The sequence below is a fragment of the Chinchilla lanigera genome, unplaced genomic scaffold (genome assembly GCF_000276665.1).
Source record: "Chinchilla lanigera isolate Chin_1 unplaced genomic scaffold, ChiLan1.0 scaffold00028, whole genome shotgun sequence".
Lineage (NCBI taxonomy): Eukaryota > Metazoa > Chordata > Mammalia > Rodentia > Chinchillidae > Chinchilla > Chinchilla lanigera.
In genome coordinates, this window is record NW_004955429.1 from 7,111,213 (window position 1) to 7,123,821 (window position 12,609).

Here is a 12,609-nt window from a genome sequence, read left to right on the forward strand (position 1 = left end):
CTCAGCGGCAAAAGCGCCTGCCTGGCAAGCGCAAGGTCGTGAGTTCGGTTCCCGGTACCGGAGAAAAACCAAAAAAATAAATAAATAAATAAAAAATAAAAAAAATAAATAAATAAAATAAAATGCAGGTATGAGGTGTTTTTTCCTAGTGACAGGTGACAAACACTGTCTTCATGATTGTTACACAAGTTATTTGCTAATTTCACTTCTGCAGGATGGAAACATACTCACCATGTTACATGGAAAGCCTGTCGACATCCATGTTTATTACATGTCATACAAGCACCAGTGGCTGCTTTGCTTTCTCTTCCTTGTTCATCACAAATGTAGCAAGTCTTAGGACAGAGGAACAAAACCAAAAATGAAGCAAAAGTCCCATACGTGCTTAATATGAATCTGAACTTCATACTTATCTTCAGAAGTGAAGATCAGGTTTACTAACCTACTTCAAAATATGACATTTTTAAAGTCAGTAATCTAAGTTTTACAAATAATACAAACAGGGAAGCACAAACAGAAATACACAAGTAGTCCTAGGCAAGTTCACAAAGGCAATGTCTTTATTAATTTCAACACCCTGGCAAGCAGGAAGGCTTTCCACAGGCACTGGGGGCGGGGACACTAGTACCTAGTTTACAGCCTCCTCTTGTTCTTAAAGCCTCATCATTTTATTCAACTGATTTCCACACTAAGGGTAGGGGCTGGGGATACAGCTCAGTGGTACAGCGCCTGCCTGGAAAGCGCAAGGTCGTGAGTTCGATTCTCGGTACCAGAAAAAAAAAAAAAAAAAACCAAAAATCCACACTAAGGGTATAAAGATCAAAGCCCCAATCAAAAGTTTATGTGAAGAAAATCCAGTGGAAATCAGAAAACACTCCATAGTTTCAAAAATTAAAACCAATTTACACAGAAATCATGGCATTTATATTCTTAAGTGGTATATATATACATATATACCTAGTGTACCTAGTGTCACAGAGCACAAATCAATCAAGTAACCTGGAATTTTTGCAGGTATGATGCTTTCCTTGGTTTTGTCATCATTATGGAGAAGTGGTGGTAGATACAGTAGGTCCTTAACATTTCCCTATAAAAAGGTCACATAGTGTGATACCCAGAAAGTGGGTAGTCAGGGTCAGCACTTTGAGCTTCCAGAGAAAAATGTATTTGACCTATAATGAAGTGGAGTGAGGACTGTGTATCCTACAACTCTATACGTAAGAAATGTTATCAATAGCAGCAGCCCAATCAAAATAAGAAATTAATGCTAGGTGTGCTCTGCTTCTAATATCTGTTTAATGCTTCGTGGTTTTCTACTACCTGGTCCTAATGGACATCACTGTTGGGGAAATAAACCATCATTATCCCAATTTCAGACCCAAATTTAGAGGCCCTGCTTTTTCTCTGGCATCTCTAATCATCCTATCACCAATTACAATTACAAATGTGACATATTTACATGACCCTGTAAAAAACCTCAAGTCTTCATACTACCTGCTCAGCTAAGCCAATTGATCTTGCGCCTGTTACAATTCCTTCCATCTCCATATCCTCTCTGAGTCTGCACATGCTAGTGGAACCTTGCTATTTGCCCTGATAGCAAAATACTAAATTGGCTTATATTCCGTATCAATCTGTCTAAGAAAAAAAACTTTTGGCAGAACAGAATGCCAAGTCCCAAAACAAAAACGATAGCTGTGAAGGCAACTCCACACCACAGGGTCATGGAAGGCAGAAACCAAGTCTGTTGTAATGTGCTCCAGTCATTTTCAAGCCGGAAAAACTCCTGTCAAAAGAGCCAGACAAATGATCCTCACAATTCTCTTCAAGGACACACACACGTATTATGGCACAAAAGATGGTAACTCATGACAATCTAAGTATCAGCCTTTTGGAGTGGGGGTGGCAGTGCATGCCTGTTATCCCAGTATTCAGTAGGGGGAGGCAGGAGCATCGCAAGCTCAAGACCAGCCTGGACTACATAAAAGAGTTCAAGGCCAACCTAGATGACACAGCAAGACTCTGCCACAAAGACAAACAGAACAGCAGCCCAGTATTTTACAGATGTGACCATCATACTTTCCCCTTAAAGACAGCATGTGACAGTGAATACATTCACTCATCTTCCATGTGACTCACAACTGCAGAAGCTGTGTCACAAGGTAGAAGACATTAGACTTCATCTAGAAAATGCAACTGACTCAGTGTTGAGGCCACTCCCTTAGTCCATGTCCGGGCACTCTGCTGCCTGGCAGCGTGAACATGATGCACAACTTCCTTAGTCCTACATGGTTGCTGTGTGTGTACAGATGTGCTGTTTCTTACAGGAGTGCACTACAGGAAGAGGGAATCACCGTACGTTCCTATTACCCACTTAACAGGGAGCACACATTTGTAATGATTCAATTCCTTTTTACTTATTCAGCATACCTGACACACTCATACCCTAAAAGCCCATGGGTCATGTCTATCTGTGGGGTATTCTTTTTAACTAAAACTAAGAGACAAAAGAAAAATACCTCTGGTATATGGAGGAAACTTAGTATCGTGTTTATTAAAGTTTAAACACAAAGGAGCAAAAAAATGGACAAGGCAGCCAGGAGTGGAGGCACACACCTGTAATCCCAACACTCAGAGACTGAGATAGGAGGGTTGCTGAGTTCAAAGCGAGCATGGGCTACAGAGAGGTCAAACTCAGCCTGAACTACATAGTCTCAAAAAAATGTGAAATTTTTTAAAAGACAATTCATAAGAGATACTACTCGACTTGACAAGTAATCAAATTAATAAGCGCTAAAAATGGTAATTCAGGGCTGGGGATATAGCTCAGCAGTACAAGCGCCTCTGCCTGTGAAGCACAACGTCCTGAGTTTGACCCCCGAAACCAAAAAAATAAAACAAAATAAAATAAAATAAACAAAAAAAAAAAGTGATAACTCAGTATCTCAGCACAGGCAATGGTGAGGTAAAAATGACATTTTCATAATTATTTATTTAAATGGGAGAGGGGAGGCTTGAGACAACATTATCAGTATTTTGAAGCAGCTACAAACTATGACTCACTCATTCTATTTCTAGATTTCTAGTTAAAGAAAACAGTAGACCCCAGGCATGGTGATATACACCTATAATACAGCTACTTACAAGGCTGAGGCTGGACTACAAACACAAATCCAACCCAGGCAAGTTAGCAAGGCCTTGTTTCAGGATGGGTGGGTGGGGCTGGGAATATGTGTTACTGACAGACTGACCTTGGGTTCCATCCCAATGAAGAAAGGAGGACAAGAAGGAAAATGGAGCAAAGGCGTGAAGGAAGGAAGAAAGGGAATGAAATCACCCAAGACACTCAGAAAAAGCTTTGGTGAATCAAAATACCCCACAGATAGACATGATAAATAGCCAGATGAGACCACAAGGTCCAGTAATATGGTTAAGGAAATTACAGTACAAACATTAGATTATTAAAAATTAAGTAAAAGCCAGAAATAAAATCTACATATTTGGAGCAGGGAATGGTGGCACACGCCTGTAATCCCAGCACTTGGGAGCTGAGGCAGGAGGATCGTTGCCAGTTTGAGGCCAGCCTGGGCTACAAAGTGAGTTCAAGCCAGTCTGAACTGCACAGCGAGACCCTGTCTCAAAAAGAAAAAAAAAAAAAACAAAAAAAAACTACAAGTTTGGTACAATTACAACTTTTTTCTAATTACAGATTGTACAGATCAAAAACAACAAAATATACTAAAACAAATGTGTTATGCTGAATTTTTATTGAATGTATTTAAATATTATCTGGTAATATCTAACTTTAGAAGTTACTGTCATCTGGGAAGGCAGAATGTCTGGGCATTACCTCTGCCTTTTGAGTTCTGAAATTACAGGTGCATGCTCCAGAGTGTTTTGGTATAGTTGTTTTATTTTTGTATTTGTGGTATATATATTTTGGGAAAGGCTTCTTTATGTTTTATAAGTCTTGAGGCTCTTTTTAAAAAGCTTAAAAACCACACATTTAGGGAGTACAGTACAGTGCAGTGATAGTGCACTTGCCTAACACTGAGACTCTGGGCTCAAACCTACATAACAAAAAAAGACCCCTTTAGTTTAGAAAAATATGACTTGCCCTCAAAGTGTATCTTCTCAGGCTGGGTATATAGCTCAGCAGCACAAGCGTATGCCAGCCAAGCACAAGGTCCTGAGTTTGATTCCCAGGACCAAAAAAAAAAAGTGTATCTCCCTAACAACCAGACACACTTTGCTATCTATAATATTAAAATCAACTACACAAATCACAACGTACTTGTTTCCAAGCTGTAACAGAGTCCACTAACAGCATATATTCTAGTTCAAATGTTCTAGTCTTATACAACGAGGGAAAAAAGAAGACCCAACACACAAGGATGTCTGTCTCTCATATCAAGTGACCTTAAATCAGCTCTTTTAGAGCTGTACCCCTGAAAACTCTCATGAATAAATACTTTTAACTTGTGCAAGCAAGTAAGAAATTCTCAATAAATAAAATTACAGAATCAAAACTGAATCAGCACTACACATCAGGAGTTCCCAAGTACTCAGCAGGCTAAGCCAGGAGGGTCTTTTGAGCCCAGGAATTGACACAGGAAGGCATCCATCTCAGAAAGAAAGACTGCACAAAGGCAGAACAGAAAGGAAGGAGAAGAGGAAGGGAAAATCAGCATACATGATTTGACAGATATACATCAGGAACAGCATTCAGGCTACATTATTTTTTTAGGCTACTTTTTATAGTTATTTAAGTTGAACACTTATGGGACTCTCACACGTTAAACTAAAGAAGACATGCGTTGGAGCATGGGATCTGGTTGGCCTGCACCTCTTTTCTAGAAGTTGTCCTTGGCACATGATTTCTAATAATGGAATGGTCCCTATGTACCTGTTTTTCTAGGGGGAAATTGCTTGTAAGACCAGAATTGCTCTCCTGGAAATTTAGGTCTGCAATCCTGAGTAGGGTACCTATAAGAAACTTAGCTAAAATGGCAAGCAGAGAATTAAAACTGGTAACATAAAGGAAGGGGCAGTGCCTATTGGAGTCTCATCAAAGGTGGAAAGAACAGTATTAGGGGTTTCTTACTTTCTAGTTCCTGATCCAGCTCCCCATGTAGTTCAAAGACCATATACTGCTTTGATTTCTGATTAGAATGCACCTTTGTCTTAAATCTAACACCTTGTTAAAATATTATTTCTATGGAAAGAACACATTTGTCAAATTTGACTTGCCTTTTGTTTTGAGACAGTGTCTCACTATTTGGTTCAGGCTGCCCTTGAACAAACTCTGTGGGCTCGGGGGCTGGGGATTTAGCTCAGCGACAAAGTGCCTGCCTGGCAAGCGCAAGGTCGTGAGTTTGGTTCCCGGTACCGGAGGAAAAAAAAAAAAAAAAAAACTATGTGGGCTCAAATTTATAGCAATCTTCTTGTCTCAGCTTCCTGAGTACTGGGATTACAGGCATGGGCCACCATACGTAGTCCAATTTGCCTTGATACTATGCTGCTCAGAAATATAATCTCTTAATATATATATTTTGCATATGTATTGTTTCCAATGTAAATATACTATATACAGATAGTCTAGAAGATTGATCTTCCTGTCATAGCATTTCCTGCTCCTGTTTTGTAAATCCCACAATGTTCCAGCCACACACAATTATTTACTGAACATGCCTACTCTTCGTTTTGTGTTCTGCTGCTGTCTCTAGAATTATCATCAGATTCTTTTCTCCAGTCAACTTCCTAGTCAGTCAGCAAACCCTTATGCACTCTTTGTGTGCTCTTAGTCAACATCTTAGGGTAACATGCTCTCCTGGAGTCGGGGGTATAGTTAAGTAATAGGGCACTTTGTGCAGGGCCAGGGCTTCATGTGCTTTGATACCGAGGCACTAAAGAGGAGGAGGAAAAAAAGGACTCCTTTCATCATGTTCCCATAAAACTCCATTTAGGACTATTATGTACAAGCTAAGCACAGGTAAACACCTGTACTCCAGGTAAGGTGAGCCAGGAGGATCTCAAATCTCAAATCCAGCATGGGTGAATTAGCAAATTCCTATCTCAAAATAAAAAGAAAGACCTGGGCATGGTAGCCCATGCCTGTAATCCCAGCACGCAGGAGCCTGAGGCAGGAGGATTGCCACAAATTTGAGGCCAACATGGACTACACAGTGAGTTCAAGACCAGTCTGGACTATGCAGCAAGACCCTATTGCAATCAATGGATCAATCAATCCATCAATAAATAAAATTTTAAAAGTTAAAAAATAAAAGTAAAGGCTAGAGCTATAGCTCAGTGGTAGACAGCTGGCATGCTCAAGACCCTGGATTCAATCTCCAGCACCACACAGAAATAAGTAAATAATAAAGAGTGATTATGGTCTGACACTGCAATTAGTTACTTACTTGTTACTATGGTTTATTTTTTCTTTTTTTTTTTTTTTTTTTTTTTGGTACTGGGAATCTAACTCAGAACCTTGCATTTTGCTAGGCAGGCACTTATACCACTGAGCTATATCCCCAGCCCTTGTTGCTATGGTTTGAGTGCATGCCCCAAAATTCACATGCTGGCCCCAAAGCAGCAGTATCACTGGGAGACAGGGCCTAGTGGGAGGTGTTGGGGTTGTCTTTCAACAAGAATCCCATAAGGGGGAAAGAATGTATTCTTGAATTCCTAGCATTTTGCACAATGTTTGATAAAAACAGATCCACAAGCCGGGCATGGTGGTGCATGCCTGTAATCCTAGCACTCCAGAGGCTGAGGCAGGAGGATTGCTGTAAGTCTGAGGCCAGCCTGGGATATATAGTTAGTTCAGGGGCAGCCTGAACTATACAGCAAGATCCTGTCTCAAAAAACAAAAAATAAACAAACAAAAAAACAGATCTATAGTAAGAGCCAAATAAATCATGCTGGGGCTAGGGGTGTAGCTCAGCAATAGAGCACTTACTTACCTAACATGCAGAAAGCCCTGGTTTCAATCCCTAGCACAGCAGAAACTACTCTCCAATATGACCCAATATGAACTGATTTCTTCCAAAACTGAAATCACTTTTAATCATTCATCAGAACTGCATGTACCAGGGGCTGGGGATTTAGCTCAGTGGCAAAGCGCCTGCCTGGCAAGTGCAAGGTCTTGAGTTCGGTTCCCAGTACCGGAGAAAAACCGAAAAAAAAAAAAAAAAAACTGCATGTGCCATATACTGAATATACATATACATGAACAGAATATTATTATTAACTTCTTTTTTGTACTTTTAATTTTTTTTTTTTTAAGATAGTGTCTCACTATGTTGCCCAAGAAGCTGGCCTCGAATTCTTGACCCCTGCCCAGTCTTCCCAGAAGTATTACATACATGCATGTCATTGTGCCCAACTAATACGGCAGCGTATTCTAATACTGAATACAGTAAGGCAAATTAACAGCAACAACATTCAACAAACATACAATGCAACCACAAATAAAGACAAGTATAAAAAAGAAAGAACTACCAAGAGGAAAAAGTCCATTTCTGAAAGACAAGATTCAACATTGCAAAGCAAGATATTCATCCCTAAAGCAATACATCAATATAACTCCAGTATGATAAAATCTGCATTTTTCTTACCTTTAAATATAGAAAGGAAAATACATGATAATATTTGTTCTACCCTGTAGTAAAATATATATAAAACCAAAACCAGAACATGGCTAAGAATAGACACACATCAATAGAAGGGAAAAAAGTATAGAAACATATGCAAGTATATCCAAGAATTCAGTAATAATTTTTAAAGAGTATTTATATTTCAAATTATTATGAGAACATCAATAATTCAGTAACAGTATTGAGAAAATTGGCCAACCAGGTAGGAAGGTCAACATCTATGCTGCTGCCATATCCTATAATTAGTTCTAGACAGATCAAGGATTTACATCTAAATTCAATGTTCTTTCTACTATCTCCATTCCTCCAAACCAAACCAGAAAAGCTTCCCGATGGAGAGGGACACAGTCCAAGGAGTGCTATGGCCTGTGCAGGATACACTGCCAAGGGCAGGCAGGGGCAGGGAGGGCTGATGTGGGTGAAAGATAAAGAGACAACCAGGGGGGCGCACAGCGAGCAGGGGCAGACTGCCGCTGTCCGTCCAATCCCATAAAGGGCAAAAAGGACTGCCATGCACGGAAAGGGCAGCAAGCCAGAGAGGGGTGGCACCTGAGTGAGGTTAGGGTGACAGCGACAGAAGACTTGTTAATAACAGGAGAGGCTGACTGAACAAGTAAACTACCGAGGATAAAAAGACTCATGTTTCTCCTGTCTGACCTGAGTTGTAAATACGAAAAAATTAAACCCTCTGTTGTTGGATTACATTTGGAAAACTCACTATGAGTGTATACACCACAACATATACAGAAAAATACAGAAATAATTACTGCATCTGAATTATCATTGTGATTTCAGTTTTTAACATTTATAAATAATGAATCAGATGTCAATATTGTGCACTGACAGTATTTGTATGTCTGTCTGTACATATTGGTATTTCCCAGCTATACCATCTGAGGGGGCCTGAGACTAGCAATCTCAAGAATAATGACCCTACTTAGTGTCTGCTTTGGTTTCTAATTAACGATATCACCTAAAAGGAATCAAGACTCCTTGGAGAAATGGTGATTCCAGGACTAGAACAGGAATGATACACGTGATCCTTGTGCTGCGTCGGGGAAGTACTCACAGAATGATAAACATGGCAAGAAGATACAACAACCAACTCAAAGAAGTCCCACCAGCCAAGCCTGAGACACTATGAACATCAAAAGAAACAGCAAAGATGGAATACGAGCCACTAAAATAAAACATTTACACATAAAACAGTCACAAAGAAGCTTTTGCTTATAATGGAATGTTAACTGATGAATGTGTAAGAAATTACACAATCAGAAAATCATGACTTGTCATCACAGTGATAAATTAATTAAGCCAACATCAGTGAGCACTAAAATTAGTAAGCAAAAGGCAGAAGGCACAGGAACAATGTGTTTACATACAAATTACTCTCCCATAAAACGCTTACTAATTATAAAAGGAAAAAAGATGAATCTGACAGCAGAGAAACCTGATGGACACCACCTTATCCATGTGATAAACATCACCAGTATGGGCAAATCTGAAATCATGTACCACCTGACAGGACACAAGAAGAACACAGAATCATTTCTGTGACATTCCTGACAAAAACACAAAATCCTAAGGAAACATCAGATAAATTTATTTTGGGAGACCTTCTACATAACAGCTAGACTGTAACATGCAAAGCTATCAGAGTCAAGACAGATTGAGTTACTATTTCAGAATAAAGAAGATAAAAGCTAAAATGCAATTCTTAATCTTTTTGCTATGAAGGACATTTCTCAGAAAAGTGGGACAACAAATGAGGTCAGAAGGCATAGTAAAAATGCATCACTGTAATTTCCCAGATCTGATGGTTGTCCTGGAACTGCACAGGGGAATACCTCCCCTTTCTTTGTGATGCTGGGGATGTAACCAGTGCCCAACACACATACTGCAATACATCACCAGCCCAAGAATGCCTTTCCTTATAGGAAACACACACCAGAGTACTTGGGGGCAACAGTGTTATATTCATGAAGTACTTTGAAATGGCTCAAAGGAGGAAAAGCTCTTCACAAAATTCATACAATTTGTACGTAAACTTGAAATTACTTCAAGATTAAAAGAAAAAACAAGTATTTTTTTCAATGAACTGAAAGTACTAAAAAATGTATACACTAGAAACCTTCTTACATTGCATCAAGGGCAGAAAAAATAAGAAGTTATATATAAATTACATAAAAATTTTAAACTTCCATATTAGAAATAATTAACCTACTAGAATTCCAACAAAAGCCAGGGGAACACAAAGTTAAGAAACAAATGTTAGAGCTTGGGGCTTTAGTTCAATGGGAGGGTGCTTGCTTGGTGAGCTGAAGGCTTAGGATTCAATCTCCAGCACAAAAGGGAGGTGTGTTAAACTTTGGACAAAAACATACACAGCAAATATATCAGAAAAAAATTATCTCTAATATAAAACAATCTGAAGGGAATAAAGTTATCATATTAAACTGAAGAAATAAATGTGTAAAGACCACACCTGAAAAACTATCCAAAATTTTTTACTGAAAGAGAATAGCATTTTTTTTTATTTTACTTTATTTTTGTTTTAGATAGGGTCTCACCATAGAGGCTGTCATTGAATGCACTACTTGGCCCAGGCTGGCCTCAAACTGTGATCTTCCTGACTCAACCTCCTAAGTGCTGGGATTATATGCATGTGCCACCATGCCTGGCTAAGAACAGCATTTTTAATGGTAATAAAGAAAAAACTCCTCACAATATGAGGTTATGAGCAATTGTACATAGTGCCAATGTAGTGTAATTTAGCAAATGCATTCCAGAGGACAATTTCACATAATGCATTGCAGCTTCTATAATGTTCACACCTCTTACATAGACTCCAATGGTGTCACCTGTATGCTAGATACCAAATGAGGCCCTTCAATAATAAAGGGATTCTTAATTTAACTTCAGCTTAATGAATTTAGTAATACTCTCTGTATTACAGACTAAATACTCAATAAAAATATGGCAAAAACAGTATTACTGACACAAAATCATATTCTGGACTCATAAGGACTCATAAGTTTTCAAAGCACACCAAACAATGAAAGTGGTATTGATCCAAATGTTTAACAAATTTATTATATGTAAAAACACACAGAAAAACCTAAAAGCATCCAAACAAAAAGATTCCGTTCTTCTCTCCCTTCTCCTTCCCTCCTTGCCTTATTTTTGTGGTACTGGGGATTGAACCGAGGGCCTTGCACATATTGGCAAGTGCTACAATTGAGCTCACCCTACTCCCTATTTTATTTTGAGACAGGGTGTCTATCGTAAGTTTCCTAGGCTTGCCTCAAACCTGGGCTCCTCCTGCATCAGCCTCTCCTGTAACTGGGATTATAGACATACGTGACCATGCCCACCTTCATTTGTTTGTGTGTAATTTAAAACAGAGGAACCTCACTGGCCTGCACAATCATCCCATTTTAGCCTCTAAAGTGGCTGGGACTACAAATGCGGACCATCAAGCCTTACTAAGGTTTCTTTTACATTTTAAGACGAAAATAAAAATCAAATTTTAAGGTAAAAATAACTCTGTGGAGAGATGTACCTTTCGGATACACAATTATTTTTTAATAAAGTATGCTATCATACTGAATATCAGATTAAAACAATGATTAATTTGAATCTAAGAAAATCTCAATACTCAAAAGCAATAATGGTCAGCAATAAATTCTTAAAGGACAGTTTATAAAGATAGCATGTCCTGTAAATGTTAAAGCAATAAATATCTTACTGCCTACATTAGAGGAAAAGGTAACAGATTTGTTTTATACTCCTGTGACCTTAGCAATATTTTAGTAAGTGTAGTTTAAGATAATAATTCTATTTTTCTTTAAATCTCTTCAGAAGCTGAGAAATGTCTTTAAGTCTAAAAATACAAAAAGTCCATCTTCTAGTTTAAAAACAAAATAACTATATTCAAACAGCAATAAGAATAATATCTACTGTACCTTATTATAACGATCATGTGGAACAGACTGTAAAACGATAGGTTCCATTGTAGAAACATTGGCAAATTGTACCTCTGGAATATACAGGGCACAAACCACATGAGCCCAACCTAAAAACATATAAATAAAAGTCATTCTTAGTCATTTTTATTAAAAATAAAATCAGCAAGTTTCTAAAAAGATCCCTTAAAATAACTATTCAAAAAATGCACAACAGTTCATTTCCTGGTACCAAAAAAGGAACGGGAACGGAACGGGAACGGAACGGGAACGGGAACGGGAACGGGAACGGGAACGGGAACGGGAACGGGAACGGGAACGGGAAAGGGAAAGGGAAAGGGAAAAAAGAAAGCAAGAAAGAAAGCAAGAAAGAAAGCAAGAAAGCAAGCAAGAAAGCAAGCAAGAAAGAAAGCAAGAAAGCAAGAAAGCAAGCAAGCAAGAAAGAACGAAAGAAAGAAAAGCACAACAGAAGACATAGTAAACACTCAACACTAGCTTCCCCTTAAGAACAGCCAAACCTCTTCCTGATAAAGCTTTCTCAGTCATTTTTCCAGTTCTGACACACAGTAACAGAAGGGAAATGTTTATAAATTGCAGGGCTAGCATTAACACTTCTTATACGGCAGACAAAGTAATTTAGACCCTCACTTTCTAAAAACCACTTCAAAGATAATTTTAAATTATCTTATCTGAGGGACAACTGGCTAAAATTTTTTCCCAATTCGTGGTTTTTACTTGATGTGCAAAAACTTTTCAGCAAGACAAGATCCCACTTGTTGACTCTTAAGTATTTCCCATGCAGTTTGGTTTTTGTTCATGAACTCTCTGCCTATCCCTATGCCTTCAAGATTTCTACCTACTTTCTCTTCCAGTACATTTAGTGTTTCTGTTTTAATATTTAGGTAATTTAATCTATCTTGACTTTAGTTTGGTGCATGGTGATAGACATGGGTGTAGTTTTAGTCTTCAGCATGTGAAGAGCCAGT

At 38.5% G+C, this 12,609-nt stretch overlaps 1 protein-coding gene across 5 annotated transcripts in view; it reads right to left on the minus strand.

Moving 5' to 3' along the window:
• Window positions 1–12,609, minus strand: part of Mllt10 (myeloid/lymphoid or mixed-lineage leukemia; translocated to, 10) — a gene marked incomplete at its 5' end in the record, with an annotated part of 164,656 nt that overhangs the window by 111,880 nt on the left and 40,167 nt on the right. For all 5 annotated transcript variants that reach the window (XM_013515402.1, XM_013515401.1, XM_013515400.1 and 2 more), the window contains 2 exon segments: window positions 232–335; window positions 11,624–11,733. In XM_013515402.1, the coding sequence (XP_013370856.1) occupies window positions 232–335; window positions 11,624–11,733 (214 nt within the window).